The 21,907-nt window shown below is 38.7% G+C and overlaps 2 protein-coding genes across 2 annotated transcripts; one reads left to right on the top strand and one right to left on the bottom strand.

The window, feature by feature from the left end:
* Positions 1 to 202: 202 nt before the first annotated feature.
* LOC108670769 (atlastin-1) lies at positions 203 to 18,813 on the top strand. The gene is made up of 12 exons (XM_018158258.2): positions 203 to 249; positions 1,870 to 2,083; positions 2,811 to 2,945; positions 3,246 to 3,302; positions 8,330 to 8,488; positions 9,212 to 9,304; positions 10,022 to 10,160; positions 10,539 to 10,732; positions 11,104 to 11,337; positions 14,402 to 14,683; positions 15,974 to 16,243; positions 17,471 to 18,813. The coding sequence occupies exons 2-12, from the start codon at positions 1,886 to 1,888 to the stop codon at positions 17,537 to 17,539; spliced, it is 1,830 nt and encodes a 609-aa protein (XP_018013747.1). The 5' UTR covers positions 203 to 249; positions 1,870 to 1,885; the 3' UTR covers positions 17,540 to 18,813.
* Positions 18,814 to 19,275: 462 nt separating this feature from the next.
* Positions 19,276 to 20,031, bottom strand: LOC108670768 (chaperone protein DnaK-like). The gene has a single exon (XM_018158257.1). The coding sequence runs from the start codon at positions 20,029 to 20,031 to the stop codon at positions 19,276 to 19,278; it is 756 nt and encodes a 251-aa protein (XP_018013746.1).
* Between the last annotated feature and the right edge of the window lie 1,876 nt (positions 20,032 to 21,907).

The following is a 21,907-nucleotide window of genomic DNA, read 5'->3' as shown; positions in this document are numbered from 1 at the left end:
TGATTGTCGCGGATGAAAGCCCAGCGAAGTTCTGACCAAATGAAAACTCTTGATTTTATGGTTTTTTAACTTTGGTGGTTACGTTGTGTGTCCCGCAGGTCACCATGCTCAGGCAGTGGTTGCAATGTTAAACCATGGTCGTCCATCTCGTGTGGTGGTGGACAAGGAGACCGGCGCCCTGAAGGGAGACCTCGTTACGGTAGCGAGGGGCTTGGGGGTCGACCTGGTGCTCCAGCACAACGACCTCTAGTAAGAACCTGTAGGTGCATGTAAGATACTGTAGGTGCATGCAAGATCCTGTAGGTGCATGTAAGATCCTGTAAGTGCATGTAAAATCCTGTAGGTGCATGTAAGAACCTGCCGATGCATGTAAGAACCTGTAGGTGCATGTAAGAACCTGCAGGCGCATGTAAGCACCTGCAGGTGCATGTAAGAACCTACAGATGCATGTACACACCTTTAGGTGCACGAAAAAGCTCCGTAGGTGCATGTAAGAACTCTGTTATTGCTTGTAAAAACTCTGTATGTGAATGTAAGAACTCTCTAGGTTCGTTTAAGAACTCCGTAGGGGCAGGTAAGAACTCTGTAGGTGCATGTAAGAACCTTAAGGCGCATTTTAAAACTCTGTAGGTGCACGCAAGAACCAGCAGGTGCATGTAGGAACCTTTTAGGTGCACTTAAGAACTCTGTATGTAAATTTGAGAACTCTACAGGTGCATGTAAGAACTCTTCAGATGCAAATAAGATTCTATACTTACATATAAGAACTCTGTAGGTGCATTCAAGTACTATGTAGATGCATGTGAGAATTTGTAGGTGTACGCAATAACTCTGTAGGTGAATGTAAGAACCTGTAGGTGCAAGCTTGAATCTACAGGTGCATGTAAGAACCTTTAGGTACATTAAAGAACCTGCAGGTGCATGTAAGAACTCTGTAGGTGCATGTAAAAACTCTGTAGGAGCATGTGAGAACTCTGTAGGTGCATGTAGGAACCTGTTGGTGCATGTAGGAACCTGTTGGTGCATGTAGGAACCTCTATGTGCTTGTAAGAAGTTTTAGCCGTATGTAAGAAATTACAGGTGCATGTTTGAACCTGTAGGAGCACGTAAGAACTCTGTCGGTGCATATAGAACCTACAGGTGCATGTAAGAACATTTATGAGCAAGCAAGAAGCTTTAAGTGCACATAAGAACCTGTAGGTGCTTGTAAGAACTTGTATGTGCATGCTTGAACCTACAGGTGCATGTAAGAACCTTTAAGTACATTTAAGAACCTGCAGGTGCGTGTAAGAACCGGTAGGTGCATTTAAGAACTAGGTATTGATTGGAGTTGAAAACAATAGAGCTCGACAAATTTTCCAAGAAATAAATAAGAAATACTTTGTTACTTTTTTCTGCCTATTATTCCTATCTTTTAGCAATTTGTCCCCTTCAGAATGATCTGGAAATGGAATCAAATAAATTGTAATTGAAAAGGTGGCCGCTTTGATCGAAACTTATTTTGGCTAAGATGACCATCCTGTTCAAGCGAACAAATTCATAATAATTCTACTATCTTTTGCAACAAAATGTGCAAAATCTCGGAACCCTCTGTTTTGATACCAAAAAAGGAAGCTCGCGCTCTTGCTCACGTTCGTCATGAATGGATATTTTTTTCACATGCAAGATATTGTAAGATCGAACGACAAAAACATCACACCACTATTAGCGATGAGCACTAAAATCCCAGTGCTCATATCATTTACCAATCATATTCATAATTTCATGAATGACTAATTTTTTGGTTATTTTCATTGCTTTTAAATTCTTGATAATTTCGCGTCTCAAGCGGTCAAGTGAACTCAATATTTATGTTTTACTTTACTTCAGTGGCGCTGATATCAACATGGGAGGACACGTGGTGCCCATCGTGGTTCAGAAAGAAGGATCTCGAGAGTTCGAACTCAACGAAGAGGCCCTCATGAGCGTCTTACACAGACCTGAAGTGCGCGATACTGCCCTCTGCGTGGTGTCTATTGCAGGGGCCTTCAGGAAGGGCAAGAGCTTCTTCATGAATTGTCTCCTGAAATACTGCATGAATAAAGTGAGTATTGAGGATGCCGATCAAATTACGAAGGACGTGTTGGGCCCACAACCGGTTTAGTAGAATGAAAACTATCATGCTCTCATCGACCTAGGCTTGGATCACACCATACTGCTGGGACGTGCCCGTCACTGTCCAGTCCAATATACTTTCTACTGAACCATCCACACCAGCCGTGCAAGGCTCCAGCCAAGCCAGGCACTGCATGCCTAGCCACGATCAACGCAAAAGATAGTTTGACCGGGACGTGACTGCAGCGTTGGCAAAAGTTTTTTGTCGAGTATACCCGATTGCCAGCATAACATTCCAGATTTTATCAAATATTCCAGATCAAATATATCTATACCGGTCACGATCTCAATAGACCAAATTTAACAAATCTGGTATATACGTATAAACCTCTGGAATAAATATACCAGTTGGCAAAGCTGCGTGACTGCCATGGCCCGTGTAACGAAAGGAGCTGAAATGAGGACGGCGTGTGACCGGACTGAACATGTGAATGCACTTGGCAGGGAACGGACCGTGACGGGCAAATGTCTACGTGCCTGGCAGAATTGTATGAATTAAGCCTGAATATAAATTGCTTGTAATTGAGAGGTAAATAACTATTCTGGGTATTTCTTCGCTCGAATAAACTGACTTATTCACATAAAAAAGTTGATATTACTTACGTTGAACTTGTCTGATTATAATCTTTCATACACATCAATTCTACGCTACCTAGGGCTCACCAGACTGGCTGGGTGAGCAACTGCAGCCAATTGGAGGCTTCGTCTGGAGGGCAGGTATGGAGAGAGAGACCACCGGGATATCTATCTGGAGCGAGCCTTTCCTCTTCACTAAATCAACGGGCGAAAAAGTGAGTGCAACAAGAAGCACAAATTTGTTTCTATTGCTAACTGAGTAGTTTTCATTACTGAATATAAAGGTGCTGAGTAAATAATAACGGAAGTAGTACAGAATACGAAACATTAACAATTTCATTCACGTTTTATTCACAGAAAGGAATAATTATGATAGCGGTCAGAATGGGGAGCAGATATTTTCGTTTTGCAGTATAGTTTGTTCAATCTTCTATGATATTCATTCTGAATTACGGATTTCGAAACTTGAGTGAAATCGTATTGTGGTACAAAACCTAATTTTTGTATTGTTCCAGGTTGCTGTGATCCTAATGGACACCCAAGGCACTTTTGATTTGGAAACGTCGGCACAGGTATGCAAAATTTACGTGCAGACAGTTAATGTGAGATTTCATGTCTTCAATTTTAGGGGTTACAAGATTTATTTTAGCTTAGATATTCTGCTCTCCCTTAATTTCGTCGTGAACTCGATATTTTCGTTTGTATTCAATGTGCTGTCGTAGCTAGTGTACCGCCAGGAGCTCTTTTTGCGGTTCAGAACAGATTTTCACGATCGCTAAGATGGCAAGATTGGCAAGTCTGCTGACGATAATAAATTCGATGGTTAATAAACTTTCTATGCTCTTGATATAATTGAAGCGAATACAGGAAATAATCAATTAATAATAAATTAAATCAGCCATATAACCTCGACAACTGACTAGCTATATCATCAAGATCTAATTATTATATTGCGATCTTAAGGAGTCAAATCAAAGAGAAATTTGAATTTGCTACGAAAACCGGAATTGTAAACAGAAACCCAACATTGAGAAGTTAACTTCTACTTGATCCGATTTCACTCTCAAATTTAACTATCTTAGTAATGGTGGTTGATTTCACGCCCATTTAATGTCAAAACATCCTCTCGTTTATGTAATTTAAATTTTACTGAACCATTTCCGAAAAGGAAACTGACATTAAACGAATTCTCGTCGCTTCGCAATTCCTCATAATCGCATTAACGAAGAACAGAAGTAAGGAGATGTGACAAGATAAGCTAAATCTTCTCACATTTATTTGAAGTACAGGGTGCGCCACAGAAACTTACTTATTTGAAAGGTCAATAAAAACAAAAGTACTTCAGTTATTGTTTTAAATTTTTTTTATTCGAGAAAACAGTATCCCAAATTTTTTTTCATACAGTTTTGAAAATTAAATCTCATAAATGACGGCCTCCATTGCGCATAAACTAATGTCAATTATTCCCATTACCGACGTCGCACACCAGACAGTAACTCGCTCACAGTTAAGTGGCTTCTGGTGAAACTCACGTGGATTTACACCACACTAATAACGCATGTTTAGCTTGTTAACGCAGCCGGAAATGTGGAATTGAGCCTCGCCACTGAAAAAAACGACCGCGTCTTCAGGCAGGTTGTCAACCAGCATTTACATGCATTTTGAGGGGCAACAAAATCGCGTTCAGTTAATTCTTGCACTACAGCAAATTCATTTGAGAAACTTTGAGAAACAAACTTGGGAACTTTCCCCTTCAGATGCACCCCCTCTCGCCCCTCTACCCGACCAACTAACCGCACAGGAATTTTTTCAAATAAGTAAGTTTCTGTGGCGTACCCTGTATTACATTCAACCATATATAGTCGTCCTCGCACTCAAGACCGCATTAAACATGAAGACGTCCGTTGTACTATTTGAATAGTGTGCTATAGTTCTATAGAAATGCAAATTAAAGTACGATTGTAAAAATTTGGTAAAGTCAAAATGAACTGTGTTCTCAGCTTTAGAAGTAGTGCGACCAGATGAAACCTCTGGGGGCATCTATCATACAACGTCAGAGCTCCAGTTCATTGTAAGGTTTCGAGCGATGAGAAGGAAATCCGAATTACGAAAGTTTTCTAACTTGTGACTGATAAAAGAACTCGCAAATATTCTTAAATTTTAATGAGAAGTCTGGATATTATAAAAAGAACAATTGGCTGAATTTGTTGAATAACATTCAAAACATAATCGCCGCAGTCATGATTACGCAAGTTCACCTTCAAAATCATATCGCCATGATCCCATTTTTAGTGGTATCCTATTTACATGACTTTGTACATATGCTGACCTAAATTACTACTCAATATTTCTCGTAACTTGATAATGTTGATTGATACACTCGAAACGCAGTTAACAGTTTAAAAATGACTTTCGGTATCCTGATTCGATTTACCAACGCAAAAGAAAAATATTGCTACATATATTCATAAACTAATAATAAAGTTGTCGGTAAAACATATTCTATGGTCTTCAATCATACTTGACTAAAGGAACAAATTCTGCTATCTCATACTAATATCGCTATGATCTACATATAGGGTAACATGGGCAGCGAGCCCACTGCGGGTCATGGGCCCATAGCGGGTTTCACGCAAAGTATGGCAGATATTGGTCCGTGTTCTCTACCGCCGGTCGACAGTTTCACTGGGATGAAATGTACGGATTTACGATTTGCTAAGTGTTTGCATTATTAAGTTATTGGTGAATAACTGTTTTAGTCCAGATAAAAATTTTTTTCGATTACTATAGATGAAGCTTTTTAAATTACTGTGAATTATAGTTTCAAAGTAATATTTATAGGGATAATTTTGAGATCAAGTTTAGACTATTAGCTCTTAAAATAAAATGTTGACACGATATAAATTGAAATGATACCAAGTGGGGGCAACGGGCCCACGCGTGTCACGGGGCAAAGCGCCCATGGTGAAGTCTTGTGTTATACATCATTAGATTTGTCTCAATGACCTTTTCAAAACTAGGACTAGCTTTTCGAACTAAAAATTACACTTCATATTGCATGATTTTTTTATTTGCCGCCTCAAGGCAGCAGGTTTAGTTTCTAGTTATGCGTATTTATGACCCCTAATCGAGTTATTGACTCTTGCCTTGCCAAAAGTTGATTTCAGCCAACACCAATGTGCCAAAAGTTTATGAGTTTTATGGTGTTGGCTGAAATCACGATTAGGTACGAATTCTCTGCACATAATATCCGGATTATGGACGAAACTGGAACGAAGGTTTTTTTTGATCAACTAAATATAATTTTTCTAGTCAAGGATACATTTTTTCATGTCAAAGACGAATTTTTTATCGCAAGGATATATTTTTCAAGTCAAGGATATATATTTTTATGTCAATGAAATATTTTACTTCACGTCAGTGATAGATTTTTTAAGCCCAAAGTATATTTTTTTCAAGTTAAGTATATGATTTTTGAGTTGTTAATGAATGAGTGAATGTCATATTTTTTAATACATTTTCTTATTTTTAACTGTAAAGTGTTTTTTTTTCACTTTTAAACGAAAAATATGCATTTGTGGTAAAGGGACCAAGGGTGGGCGCCTTGCCCCAAGCCCATGGGCCCATTGCCCCAAGGGTGGGGCAATGGGCCCATTTTGACACTTTTTAAAAATAGTGTTTCATTAAGGGGAGCGTCTGGCCAAAATTTTTGAATTTTGGCTTTTCCAGTTTTTAGTCTCGTCATAAAGCTGACATTCTGCTCTATTCAACGGTACCAAAATCATCTCCGTAAGTTGATTTATGCGTTCACGACAGATCGCGAAAGGGTGGGGGGTGGTGGAGTTCTTTCACATTTAGGATAGGCGAAAATTCCCGGTGGCATACTTAAATAGCTAGTCCACATACGATGTGCTTCAGTTACCCGCCTGCAGTTGTAACCCGCCTGCAGTTGCAAAACAAAGAACCACCTCGTATCAATTAAAACTTCATCAAAAATTTAGTTTAAAAAAGGGGAGGGCGCGCTGCCCCATGTTGCCCTACATATATGGATTCAGATTTTTTCAAGTACCTAATCTTTTGCTACCATTAATATGGTACAGCAGTTTCTATACTCTGAAGATCTGATATAGCATTTCATGACATCTTGTCAGTACGTTTGTACTTATGTCTTATAAATTAAACTTGAAGAAAACAAAACAATCTGCTGTAAAATTTGAGAAGATTGATTGTTAAACAAATATATAATAGGCAAAACGCATTGTAGTGAATGCTGTGAGGTTAAGAAGTATAATTTCCATATCCTAAATCTCTTACTCAAGATCTCGTTCTCATTCATTCCCACAATCACCTAATTTAATGCAAATTTCCTAAAATTGCTCGAGAAAATTTGACCAACCACGTCCCAGTTTGGGGATTGAGTGAACATTTTGTTATATGTCAAGAAAAATTACGAATTTGTTGATTCACTGTATCTGGGTAACCCAAATCATAAAATTGATCAATCGTTTCATTTTATAAATTTTATTCAATAAATGTAAACTTGCACTTATATAACTCATACTTATAATGCACCCGCTGTACTCATATCATAATGCTATAATTACTCAACAATAGAATTATCTGCCCAAAAATATGGTTATGCGGATGTTGACACCTTGATATTTTCCAGCATGCGGCTCTGGCATGAAGTCTGAGCCTGCAGTATTGTTTAATCACAGAAGACTGGATTTGGTAAAAACTGATGACGTAAAGCATAAATTAAAGTAATGAATTTTCCTGGAAAAGATTGAGTTGTATACCTTAATTCTGTTATTAGGCATAGTAAATTTTATACTCTGGTCCAGCGTATATTGATGCCAAATGAAAATTAATTTCTTAGTATCGGAATTAGTTTCCATTAAAATATCGCTGTAGCCAACTATTCAATATAATAAGCTTACGCAATGAATTCCAAGGAAAATGCGGCTTTATGTCCGCCCCGGGATAACTTTTGCGTGTCTTAATGTATCTTTATTCCACGCAATATGTCGCAAACTTTCTCCTTCACATTTACTTTAAGACAAAACCTTCGAATGTCAAGTAGCTGGTGAAATTACATCAATTACCATTCCCAGTGTTGGCAGTATCCCTATAATATAGATTCTGTTGATTAATTTTAGCCATTTATTGTCGCGATGAAGATTTTGTGAGATCGAAAATTGTAATTTGCGCCCCGCTCCGCTACATCACAAACTGCTACCCACAAAATTTTGAAGCTATTCTTTATTTTCTGCATCAATTATCAGATTTATAGGATTAAGAATGCAAATACTCGTACATTTTTAGATTTTTCATGAAATAATAGTTTGGTATCACAAAAAAAACGAAGTATTTCTCTTCATTTCATTAATTTCGAATAAAAGTTTATTTCAGGTTTCAAGATTTGGCGATAAGTAGGAGATGCTGGGAATAGAAATCTTGCACAGGTGATTAAAGTAAACCATTTTTCTTCTATTAAGTTTCAGTAACACTTTATCTTCCGACAATACGAGTAAAGCTCACAATCCACTTATTAATCCACATTTCTGCGACAGCTTTTCTTGTGTCCCATTTCTGGCAGGAATCCACGTTCATATTCGCCCTGACTCTGCTGGCCTCTTCTGTCACTGTCTACAACCTGATGAACCAGATCCAGGAGGACGACCTCATGAACCTCCAAACTTTCAGCTCATATGGCGTCCTGGCTCAGGAAAATAGTCATGGCACGCGTTCATTTCAGGTACACAGCTCGTACACATTTCAGGTACACAGCTCGTACACATTTCAGGTACATAGCTCGTACACATTTCAGGTACACAGCTCGCACACATTTCATGTACACATCTCGTTCACATTTCAGGTAAAAAGCTCTTAATTTTATATACTCGTTGAATTTTTACCACTTCAATGGCCAGCCCTCCCGTTGTGCGGGTTGCTCAATGCTCCACGTTGGTGCAGGCGTTACCTATTGGATTACTTATTATTTCCCGCCTAGTAAAGAATCAAAATTCGATTTCACCCATATCCGTATTTTTTAAAACGATTTTTTGTCGTTTTATGCAATGAAGAGCATGCAATTCCATTCTAGAAAAATTCATTCCTCTATAGAAGGCAGACTTGGAATTAACAAATTCGTATATATTGGAATTTATGACCGAGAGAGCGCATAGTTCTTTTGAAATTCATCTCTACATAAGTATTATTTTTCACGTACGCTTCCTGTTCAATGTTTAATTCAATAAATCCTCTGTCAAGTGTTTTGAACCAAGGCATATATTGTGTCAAGATCTGCTTATTCAAAATAATTCAATAGTAATAGTACTTATCCGTCACAAGGTTTCTTTAGCTGTATGATTTCATTTACTCAAGGTTCACTACTCAAGGTTTCTTAAGGCCTCAAAAGAATTACTTTCGAATCACTTTAACAAACTTACCGAGTTTTATTAATGTTCTCCTGGTTCAGAAGCTGATATTCCTCGTGCGCGACTGGAGTCATAGCTTCGAGCATGATTTCGGTCACGAGGAAGGCAAAAATGTGCTGGAAAAAGTGCTAAAGGTAAGTTGGCCAAAACATTACTGAATCTATAACAAGTGCTTATGATCAGTCTAAAATAGCAGAACAAAAATTCGATGTTGAAAAGTGGCATTTTGAAGATGCTAATAAATCTTTTATTCGGAATGATGACAATTTAATCGAAAGATTGTACTTTAAACCTTGTGTGCAGCCCATCTTCTATGAAATCTTTTAGGATAAAAGGATATATATTTTTTTGGACTAATAGAAAATTTTGCGCACCGAAATTTTGAAAAACCTTAAGATCCTCCCAACATTCTGATAGTATAATTGTGTATAAATATATAAAAATCAGATATAATAAAAAAGAATGCGAAAAAAGGAATATTACACCATAATATATAGAGGTGCTAGAGAAAAAACAGCCCCTTTTGAAATCAGCAGCATAAATGCTCCTCATTATAATGATCTCAGAACCATTTTCTCTGTTGACCAGTGCAATCTTTCTATTGCATCTAATATTTCGAGACGCAAAAAAAATTTACCGGTTATTCTCCATCAAGTGAGGTTTAAAGCGATTATAGCCCTGTACTTAGCTATTTCTCGCAGGAAATTCACTCAATCTCTTTTTATTGATGTTAATAAAAGTAGACCGCAAAATTCACATCAAAAAACAATTGGAGCCAATGTGTTCTATTAGATCTACCTGTGCTAAGCTACTTGTACTACACGTAGGATACGGAGTATTTGTATTGTCAGGTAAAGGAGGAACAGGAGCCGGGCAAGCAGAGGTTGAGACAAGGCCTCCGTCAGAGTTTTGAGGAGCTGGAGTGCTACCTCATGCCCCATATCGGCACTAGCGCCTTGAGGGACCGCAACTTCAAGGGGCACCTTGAACGTGAGCCCCTGGACACAGTGAAGCTTTAGCGTGTTTGATGTTTTAAATAACTCGATACTTAATTCCAGTTTCCTAATGTAACGTATTTGCGTACCATTATTTTTGAAATTCATATCCTTAATTATTGCATGATCATTCCAGATTATTATCTGTACAAGCTCTTTCGCTTTACTTCCTCCAAAAGTTTCAGTTTATTTGATTAACATTTTCCGTCCATGCTCACTTCATTGATTTCTTAAAACTGAGATTCCAGCTGACATTGAACGTAATCTTGGTTAGCAAAAAATCATTTCTCTAAATGATCTGTCATTCTATGTACTGTGAAACAAATTTTATGATATGAAATGCATTTCTCATATCTGTGATCTTTCCGTGCAGAGTTAGCCCCGTTATTCGTGGAGCACCTAAAGCTGCTGGTGCCTCGCCTGCTGGCGCCTGAGAACCTCGTGGTGAAGCGATCATGTGTGACGCTGGGGATGCCCGCCACGGCAGACGAGCTGGTGGAGCTGTTCAGAACCTTCATAAAATTCTTCAATGATGGAAAACTGGTTCAGGCTACAAGCATGGTTGAGGTGTTGATGCTAGGAAGGTTATAATTCAATGACACCAATGTAATTTTTATTCAGGTGCCTCACAAGTTAGTGAAGAGTGGCCTTGGGGAAATATAGTGAATTTGATTTAAAATTAAGCAAATGAATCTTGAATGGAATTCGTTGAAGCTTGTGAAAGTTTTTCATACGAAGCAATCATCGCCCCAATATGTACCATTCTGTCAATTTTGCTATTGCTCAGAAACTTTAATGCCAGCTTATCATCGACGGTAGGAATGGTCGGATTTTCTCGACCAATATCAGAAATTTTAAAAATGTTTCTGTCGCATTTTCTGCTGCAATCTAGAAGGCTATTGCATTTTAAGACATTGTGCTGACTACCTTCCTTTCAGCTGATATCACGTATGGCAAGCGAGGCAGCTCGCAAAAGAGCCCTTGATGTCTACAGGGAAGCCATGGACTCGATAAGCAATCCCGATGGGGAAGATCTTCAAGCGGCAGTTCTGGTTGAACACCACTTCGCGTCTAGAGAAAAAGCCCTTGCAGTTTACGCCAAGGAGAACCCGTACGCCAAAAACTGCGCCGTATTCCCAATTGCTGATGAAATAAGAGAAGAACTCAAGTCGGTGAGTAAAGCGAGTGAGATGAAGTCTGTGAAACGGCGCTAGTAGTACCTACCTATTCTCAGCTGGTACCCCAATATGAAGTTTCACACTCTAATCTTTCCATTGTTTTCATCATTTATTTCTTAAAACTTTGAGTTAAAATATGATTACTGTTACGGGGTTTGGTATGCACAGGGCGTAGCTACCGCATGGGATATAACTACTTCCACCTATGTCCGCAGTAACCCGCCAGATTCATCTCGCTTCTTGCCGTTCATAACCAACAGGAAATAATATCAACCGCTCATGATACATATGTTGTGTTGTGGCCGGCTTGAAGGTGAAGAAGTAGGCGAACGAAGATTCATGATACATTTTAAAGTCCAGGCTCTGGAGGTCTCCCTTCACTGTTCGAAAATCATCCTTAAACGTTTTCACCGGTGTTTCAGCGACCGGCCAACATGTGAAGTGTAGGGTTTCACCATTTTTTTCGGACAAATTTCGCGATTTATTTTTTTTCAGTTGCGTTGACCGACTAAATTTATAATGGCGGCACTTCCTTATTAAATTTCAAAAGTGCGAAAAAAATGAAAATGAAATTTATACACCGGAACATACATATATACTAGTATATATTACGTAGTAGTCATTTTTTGTCCGCGGGACCCTGTTGAAATGAACGACGTGCTTTCCTGTGCATTTTTATAGTATGATAATTGATTATAATTAAGAAACAATTGAGGGTTTGTCCGTTGGCCGTGATTACGAGGATAAATGAGTCACAAGGTAATTGTTGACAAGGTACTTATTTGTAGAGTGAGTATAAACGGGGCGTACAGATTATATAGAGTTGAGTACAAATGAGTTGAACGTATACGCAATTGCTTCGGTTTAGACTAAAGTTTCTTAGTTTAGACAAAGCTTATAAAGACTTGCTATTTGACGTCACCAAGGTGATAAATCACTACGGGTTGGACAAGGGAAGTCTAACACAAGGATGTTTATGAACATAGCGATGAAAGAAATTGTCTTCTAACAAGGAAGATGCTAATGAGGAAATTACTTGAATGCGGTGGCTATTGGGAGTCTATCAGATTTCAAATAAGAGTTGACAATTTGCATCTTACAGGAAAGAAACACTGTGTGGCCATTTTTATTCAAAGGTTACGCTAGAAACCAGTACAATATATGAAAACAAAGGGAAAATTGTTTATTTTCACTTGGTGGCTTGCCAAAAGAACGCCTGTGAGATTTTTTCTACGTTTTTTTTTTCGAACAGTGTCCATGAAAGATAAGAACCTCCTAGTGACACACAGCCTATTATACAATTAGTTCGTCACTAGAAGACACAATAAGCCAAAACTGACCTCTATGCAGGTTTAATCAAGTGAAGTTCATCTATAAAGTTTAACCTTCATTATAATTTCTGACATTTATGCAGGTTAAACTTCACAGAACTTAATTGAAGTTCCTATGATGAAAACGGTTTTGGTCCTATTTTGTAATGTCAAATCTCGATTAAGTACACACCTTTTCAATGTGGCAGTGAAATCAGAACGAATGACGATATTGGTGGCTGAAATTAGGCAGGCGGCGATCCACCGTGACCTGGGACTACGACGTCCGAAACAAATACCAAGGATACCAAGCTTACTACATGATTAATCCGGCAACATGCAGCAGGCGGACGTTTGATTCATTTCGGTTAAAAATATACACATTATGGCATTAATAAATTTACTTCTCTATATCATAATCTTGTGAAATATGTTAATGGTGACCAGATGTATAGCTACACTACAGAGCCATGTCACCTGTAGTGTTAGGATTCTTGCTTTATGAAGCTATTATCACCTTAACTGAAAATTGCATGCACATGCTTTTACTGAAAGTGTTCACAAACAAAATAAAGAACCAACGCAACTCATGTCGAGGTATTTAATACATGGCAATAAAGAACGTTTTAAAGTAAAATAAAGTGGTTTAAAATAATAAATAATTATATGCTACTTCGGTGTTTATCCATTAACTTCGTATTAAAGTACATTTGTTCAGTATCATGTAAGCAACTCGACCAGCGTTCTGATCTTATTTAGTTGTTTTTAGAAACCTTCAATTTTTAAACCATTAGCATTCAACAGAAGAACAGAAAAAAAACAACAGAAGAACCATTATCATTCAACAGAAGAACAGACAAACACGAAACTTTTTTTCAAACCGAGTTTACGATAATGAACTTAATTTCATAAAGTACCAATCGAATTCTTTCATTTAATTAGAGAAAAGATGAGTAGAAAAATGTTTAATTTGCTACACACAAATCCAATATTTTAATACTTTTCTATGTATGGAAGCAAATCTGTATTCATCACCATTCACCTAAAATAATCGATATGAATGATGCTTTAGGTTCGTTCATCATCTTATTTAATTATGGACTGTGTGATTTACTATCAGATTATCTGCATGGGCATGAGTTGTAACTCTCCCTGTGCCTGAAGCTGGCGTCTAATAGTTTAAATCGTTTTTATGTACGCAAGCATAATTATTTGTAGTTGCCATTAGAAAAGTAGCTGCCATCCCATTACTTAAAACGTGACAAATCTTTGCGAGTGTTTTAAATTGCGTCACGAATCAGTGATGTCAATCCATTCAGTTTCAACTATATTTTTATAGGTAAAAATTTCATTCGCCATGCATTGTTGCTTAACAATTAATTTAAATAAACTAAAATGATTTTCTCCCTCTCAAGACTGGTTATCAAAGAATTAAAAAAAGAAGATGGCAAAGAAATTCCCCATATATTTATAAAGGAAATCGTTTCAGAGATCAGCTCCATCGTCATCGAATTGTCTTTTATTTGTCGAATTTAGATTTCCCAAATTGATGGCAGCATTGCATTTTGCATTATTAACTGATTGCATTTACCTTCTAGGCTTGTATGTACAACTGACGATGGAGCTGGACTCCAAAACGATTCCTTTTATGAAGACACAGAGAATTTCTGTGCTATCTTCTTTGTTTCTCAATTCTTTATCAATTTGCAATTTAGCCAATCAACTGATTTAATGCTTGTTATTTTTAGGAAATGGAAGAGATGATCGTGGTCACCATCAGGACCAATGAAGAAGAGCAGAAGGCGCGCTCAAGCTGCGCTGCCGCCAGCAAAAAAGCTAAGAAGGCCTACGAGAAGGCCATGTCCCCAATAAACTGCCCCCCTGGGGACGCTCTTGGCGCCTCCAGTGTTCTGAAACTTCACGCAGATTCAAAGGACCAAGCCATGGCAGTCTACGATGAGCTAACCCAACACATCGTCAAGACAGAACTGTTATCTCTTCGGAATGAAATTAGAGCTCAGCTTGAGGTGGTGAGTACAGGGTAGAGAAAAATTTTACTTTGTCCAATTTAGCCCGAATCTACAAAATCACAATCTGAATAAAAATATTCCACCGATATTTTTACCATCTTCTCAGGATTGATTAGAATTTGATATGGTGTTGACACCATCCTTCACGTTACTTCATATGAATATAACATTCGTTCAACGAGTGAATATTTAGGTAATAGATATAAGGCTCACACCAAAAAACGTACATAAAACATGTTAAATGAACTTTCCATATTAAATAAATTATTATAATTTTTACCCATATCATTTGCATGGTCTGAAATATATGACTTTTGTTCAGTATAATCTCTATCCAATCATCAACTGTTTTATCAATCGAACACAATTATTGGATTTTCTTCTTGAAGAAGCCTGACGCGATAGGAAAAAATAAGATAATTCTGGTTCTGGAAGAATATCCGGGCCTTAGAAATAGTTGGAGCGTCGGAGGTGTATGACATTTTTCGCATGATATTTTAGAATGCCTTATGGGAGATAGAGGAAAATTTTTCGTGTATATTTTGATTTGCGTGATTTGCGTTTAAAACTAACTCGTAATTAATCCTTCTTTAGTTACTAAATGAATAATTAATGGATACCTTGAAAACTCTAAAAGTGGAAAGTGATAATGCGGAGTTTAACATTGAAAATTACCTTCCAAATTCAGTTCCAAAGGTTGAGTGAACGAAGTTCTAGGCAGCAAAAATGTCCGTTCTATAAGCGCTTGTATAATTCGTTCTTGTCTTGCAATCGCCTGAACAAGAGATGAAATTGAACCTACACTTATGGGAAATTATTTCAGACTCAATTAGGAAAACGGCTAGTAATATTTCTTTGAGTTCACTCCCTTGACCATCATGCAAAAACGATTTTACTGAGAATTTTCTGACAGTCTCGTGAATGCAAATAGGTTTATTATGAAGTTGGTAAGGCACATGAACCTTTTGACTGATGGCAGCAGAGAAACTGCAATTTTCATGTTCTTCTCCAATTTTGTGTCGTCCATGAAGTGGGACTTTGGTTAATTGCATGTACAGCTTGTAAGAAGGTTGAAAAAGATCCCATAGTGGTCGAATTCTCTCTAAAAATTCTCTAGTCTCTGTAAACCTTTGAACTTGAGCGCATTAGCTAGGATATTTTTATCTGTTTCATTGGTTCTGCTCGAGTAAACCGGCTTCTTGTCTTTAACCGGCTAATTGCTTAAATTGAACGGCCATTATTGATTGAAAATCAAAGTGATTATGTTAGATAAATTTAATTTTCTTTCAGGATATCGAAAAGGAGAAAACCCACTACGTCATTTTGAATGGCCGCGCACAGCAGGTGCGCTCATGCAGCGAAAGGGCCTACACGGAAGCAGTGAAGGCTTATGTAGATAGCTTTACCAAGGCCCACCCCAAAATATCATCCAGCGATATTTCTGTATTAGACAAGAGCTACTATAAGTTCAAGAATGAAGCCCTCTGTTTCTACACTCAGATGAATAAAGGAAACGAAAATATTCCGATAGTGAAGAAATTTAGAGACCAACTTGAGAAAGTAAGTATTCAAGTGTGCCACTCTTAAACTGGCAGGACAGTATTATTTTGTATTTAAAAGTATTATTGTCATCATTTCTGTTTCAAGTACTGACGGTAATGTTTAAACTATTGTGAATTTTATCCCGAATTTGTTAGCATTGGAGCAGAACAGAATTTCAAACCACTGCCAGTTCCATTAGACACTTTGAACAGATTAGCGTGGTAAGAAAATGGTGGTGCTGCTGATCATGACTTCTGCTGCTGATCATGACATGCTGATCATGACTGCTGATCAAGACTGCTGCTGATCATGACTGCTAAGAACCTTTGCTTAGATGGACTTGCTTTTTCTAAATCAGTCATAAATCTTCACCCAAAAATTGCTGTATTTAATAAGTTAAATTCAAATTCAATTCAAGTAAAATTCAAGTGGCCGGTGCTGTACTGCATATTAAATTTGTTTGGAATTCTTATTTAATTTTTCTGGATGTTATGAGACTGACGTTAAAATCTATCGACATCTTTGGGTCGATTGGTAATATTTTTCAGTCTTAAGTTAGCGTTTTATTATACTTCTCATAATTTCTTCAATCATTTTACTTGCTTCCAACGGAACCAAACATTTTAACTGCTCATTATGATTCGAGGTATTTCGACTGTTCTAATTTATTTATTTTAAATGTTCCTAATGTTACAATGTATTTTTCCTGTTCCCAATCTAGTCATTTATTTTACCAACCCGTACTTCTACCGTTGATTCCAACCATCTGAAAATACAAAAAAAAATTCACACGATCTATAATAACTTTTCATGCAACAAACCTAAAGAAAATGTTCTTTAAAATAAAGATATACACAAATATTTCGTTATTTCGTTACTCGAAATGTGTCGTTGCAAATGGCCATGTCAATGATGAAAAAATTCCCGTAACTCATTTGCTATCCTGTCTGATTTAATCTATGTAGGATAAATTCCATATTTTTCAAAAAGATTACAATGAAAAAGTTGTCTAAAAGTAATATTGTATCTTGAGAACACGGAAATAGATAGGCATATAATTTTAATAATTTTACTACATTATGATACAATTCCATATGAAGTCGAAACCTGACACGTAAATTTTTTTTGCAAACATATTGTTCCTCACTGAACTATAATATAGTTTGAATTGAACCTCACTAAACTAAATTGAACCTCACTGAACTATAAGCCGTAGACTTGGCTTATGAAGTTTTACTATTTCAGGAGATCAACATGATTCACTACGACACGGCTTTGAAAATCAACAATGAATCAAGCTGTTCAACTCTTTAGCAATATCCCAAACGCTAAAGGAACAATGGCCAAGTTGACAAAAGTTATTGACAGAAATTAGGGACATTAATAGCCAGCACAGTTGAACGTGGCACCTAATCTGTCACTTTAACCTCGGTTCATTAATATAAATTTTTCAAATTGGTTGAGCAAAGAAGCCCACCCATGTTGCGAATTTTGGCGGTAAGATGCGATAAATTTGCAACGGCGCCCACAGCTGCACGCCCATCGAGGGCAGCAGCCGGTAAGGCGGCGCCCCATGGGCCACAGCCTCTTCTTGGTTCACCGTTTGGTCCAACTTCCCCGGACTGAAATATTCCTCGAGGACGGCCCGCACCAGCGGCACGCGTGTGGAACCCCCGACCAGCACAACCTTGTCGATCTCATCTTTGGTTAATGATTTCTGAGAGATAAGACGATCGATAGAGAGCGTTATTTCATGCCTGATATCACGGGAAATGAGTGAATTGAATTCTTTTCTCATTATGATGAGGTTTACGTCGGTGCTGCCAAAAATACCATCAAGGCTCAAACGAGCCTCCGGAAGCAAAGTCAGAGTTTTCTTGGATTATCACACGCAATGCGCAGTCGTTCCAGCTGCTTCTTATCCTTTACTGTGTATTTATATTTTTACTGAATTAGAGTCGCACAATGGGCAACCAAGGCCTCATCTATGTCACGACCACCAAGGTTGGGGTTGTTGAAAATAGTATAGTTTTAAGGTTCTCGTTATAAATTAAATTTAAGCTTTCATTGAGTCCGTTAATAACCTAAGCTAAAACTAGACTTAAAACTATAATTTTCGCTCTACAATAATAAATTTCAGTCCCGAGTTACATTTAAACTATAATAATTGCCTGGCACCACCTTAGCGATTTTGAGGTATTAGAGACTTGCAGTTTCGGGATTCCTGTTGAATGGAACCAAACTTCAAGTCAATCGGCTACCCATCTACAGTCTTCTTTAGCACCTCATCCTGTGACCAGTTCCACCTGCAGCCGTCGATTTGTTATCAGTGTATCCCAGGACGCTGTGACCGGAGTTACGGTACTGCTTCGTCGTCGCACGTGATGGGAGTCATGAGGGGCTAAGATCTCCACGTCCGTATGTTCTCCTGAGCCCCAGTTGGACCACTCACCTGCTGCAGCCGACTGCACCAGCTTCAGTCTTTTGTGGACCACGGTACCACTTAGTCGTGCGGGCGTGTGCCAGACAGTTTCAGAGACTGACATAGCTAAACTCTGCCCTCTGACCTCAAACTAGAATAAAGGTGTTGCCCATTTAATATAAATTATATAATAGATATTTAATTTTAGTATACCAAATGATGATTGACCTAAAACTGTATTTTTAGTACAAAATTGATGAATGAATTGATAAATTAATAGATATATTTTAATATATATGGAGAAATTAAACGGATAATAAATTTTATAAATATAATAGATCTAAATACAAATATTGTTACCATTTATGATATTTATGATTTAAAATTCATTTGTATATTTTTTGTGGCAGCACTGAACGAAACTGCTGGGGGCAAATGGCTGCAGATCTGGCACGTCACGCTTTGGTTGGAACTTTCCTGACCACTATACATTCTCGCAGCCCGGCCAAGCTTCATACGCCTATGCAATAACAACGTTGAAGTTAACTGAATTAATAAAGAAAAGATAAATTTAGGAAACTTAACGTTGTTTCATTGCCATCTCTAGCCCCCACGCGCTAAGTTTTCGTTAGGGGTTTCCATTTGCGGCCATGACATTCACCGATCCATCCCTCACCTCCATGATGGACACAACCAGCTTACCGTCCCCGAAATCCACCACCGCGATAACCGCGGGGGTTTTGACGGTGCGGTTGTCCGCGAAGGCGACCCCCGCCGCGGTTGTTTCGTTGATCAGCCTAAGAACTTCAAGTCCTGCGACTTGCGCGGCGTATTTTACCGCGAGTCGCTGCGAGTTGCCGAACGAAGCCGGTACCGAGATGACCGCGCGGTCCACGGGACAACCCAGAGAGGATTCTGCGATGTCCTTCATCTTCCCGAGCAGCATGGCAGCAACCTGCACGGGTCTTAGTTTTTGATCATGATTTTTGTAATGGACGACGTACTCGAATTTAGGGCTTTTACGCATTGGTTGAAATTGACAAGAGGATGAGAAGTCCTTCACTTCGTCGTAGGTCCTACCCAGGAGCCTCTTGACGGCGTGCACGGTGTTGGCGCCGTTCTCGACGGCCTGGTCAAGGTCATCGCTGCCCACTAGTCGCTGCTGGGAGTTGAAGGCAACACAGGAAGGCGTCGTCCTTTGCCCCAACTTGTTCTCCAGGACGTCCACCCGACCGTCGCGCACCGCAACCACGCAACATTTGCTCGTCCCGAAGTTGATGCCGATCACCACAGGTTTCGGCCGGCCGCGCTCCTCAGGCGGGGGAGCGGAGTCCACGGGGGGCATCAAGGCAGGGTCTATATTAGTTTTCTTGCTGAACATCATTATGAATACCATAGTTTTTGTATGAATAAACTCATAATCGATAAATAGTGTTTAATTAACTGTACATTTTCGAATAATTATTAAGCTGCTTGTTTTGTAGACCGAACACCTCGCCGTTCACGAATTTTTTCCAGAACAACGCTTGAATCTAAACTGGCAAGCGATCTGAATGCTCTTTTATCGAATTAATTTACCTAACTGCTATTTCATTATTTCAAGCTGATTAAATAGTTTGTGCAGAAGGCGTAAAACAAAAGCATTCAAAGGAAATTAGAGTAAAAAATTTCAGTAAGTGTATCAGTGATACGTCCGTTCACTGCTTGTGCTGGGAGTAAGAATGTGTGTCTCTATTGGGACACATTGACCCATCCGTTCACCGAGTGTACTCTGTACTGTTGACCCGGGAACATTTATTGGAAAAATGTTCCATCACATTGTCATTCTTGATATATTTTACGAATGCATCGCATGCAACAACAATATTTTTTCTCAGTGCCCTTGAGTTTACGCAGAAATAAAACTTGAGGAATTTTCAGCCCCCGATTATGGTACGGACGTCTTATCAGGCCTGGCGAGCTACTGCGTCATCCACATTTCATTCATGGTTCAACATTTTTTAAGTGCAACTTCAATAAAATTTAAGGGTTGAAAACAGAAAAAACTTCTTTCGTTGTTATTACTAACCACATAAGCTGAAGATAAGATTTTCTTTAGTTCAGATTACAGTTTGATTTTTCATATGCACGTTTAGGAGCTGATTTTATAACAGATTAGCAATTATTAACTATTGGCAAAATAACACGTTATTATTAGAATTAGAAATTGGATTTTGTATATGAAACCAGCGAAAAAGTATACACTACAGACGACCTACGGTCGTGCTGTAAGTGTAGTTGTACTATACTGTACAGTGTAGTTGCTGTAAACGAGGTCAACTTTGAATTGAACAATGAATGCTACACATCATCAAAACTGGATAGTTACCGATGTATAAGTAACAAGTTACGCTGCTGAATACTACATGTGTATTGTAGTTATAGGACATCATTGTTAGTAGGATAGTTCCTTCAAAAGTGAAGGTCATAGTGCCGGGACAATAATTTATTAGAGATAACACATTTCTGGAGATATGAAACTTGGCTCCTTTACCCTAACAGAATTTTTAGGAGTGCGCCACAGGCATTGGGGCCGCTATATAGGACTAGGGAGCACGTAAATAAGCTCCTCATGTCCGCTTCGGTACAAGGTTCAAAAGGCAGCCTCTGGGCAGCTTGCAAGCTCGGTATGACTCGGCACGGCCAACCCTTGCCATACTCTCAGGCGACTATGAAGTCGGAAAGGAGATTTTGACCAGAAACTCATTTTGATCGAGTGGCCAAGCACACCCAGAAGAACTTTGCGCCGAGTGTAGCGACTATTCGGCCGAAGCCTAAGCGGTCCCAGAATTTTGTTGGGGTAATCGAATCGTGCCATTCGTGCGAGGTTACTCGACAAGAAGCATATCATTTGTGATCTCAGGTTTTTTATATAATTGTATTTTTCTTCAACATTAACATTTAACAGGGCAGGGTGGCCCGGTGGTTACAGTTTAGAGTTCCTGGATTGTAGCAGAGAATCTAGCTATAGGATCACTGCTCTGCCAGTGATCGATCCCAGATTGCCTTCGATCCCAGCTACCTGCAACAGTTCTGGTCGGGTAGCCGGGCGGCTGCCCTATCGAAATTCGAAGACCTGTCAGCCGCTGGCACACGGACGCCCCAAGTTCTTATGGCCGGGTAAATTAGAAGCTCTATGTCCGCATTAGGTTCCGGTTGCCGTAGCGAAATAAGCGCCGAAATGGAATCTTGTGAAATTACTCGTCGAGCTTGGGGCGATC

This window comes from Hyalella azteca, unplaced genomic scaffold, assembly GCF_000764305.2.
Source record: "Hyalella azteca isolate HAZT.00-mixed unplaced genomic scaffold, Hazt_2.0.2 contig15159, whole genome shotgun sequence".
NCBI classification, from domain to species: Eukaryota; Metazoa; Arthropoda; class Malacostraca; order Amphipoda; family Hyalellidae; genus Hyalella; species Hyalella azteca.
The sequence above is the reverse complement of the archived record's forward strand: the minus strand, read 5'-3'. Positions and strand labels throughout refer to the sequence as shown.

Bases quoted from the DNA above. Each gene is read 5' to 3' on its own strand.
- LOC108670769 (XM_018158258.2), top strand. From the start codon at position 1,886: ATGGGAGGACACGTGGTGCCCATCGTGGTTCAGAAAGAAGGATCTCGA. The intron at 9,305-10,021 runs GTAAGTTGGCCA...TTGTATTGTCAG, and splicing joins TGCTGGAAAAAGTGCTAAAG to GTAAAGGAGGAACAGGAGCC. The intron at 10,733-11,103 runs GTGTTGATGCTA...CCTTCCTTTCAG, and splicing joins AGGCTACAAGCATGGTTGAG to CTGATATCACGTATGGCAAG.
- LOC108670768 (XM_018158257.1), bottom strand. From the start codon at position 20,031: ATGATGTTCAGCAAGAAAACTAATATAGACCCTGCCTTGATGCCCCCC.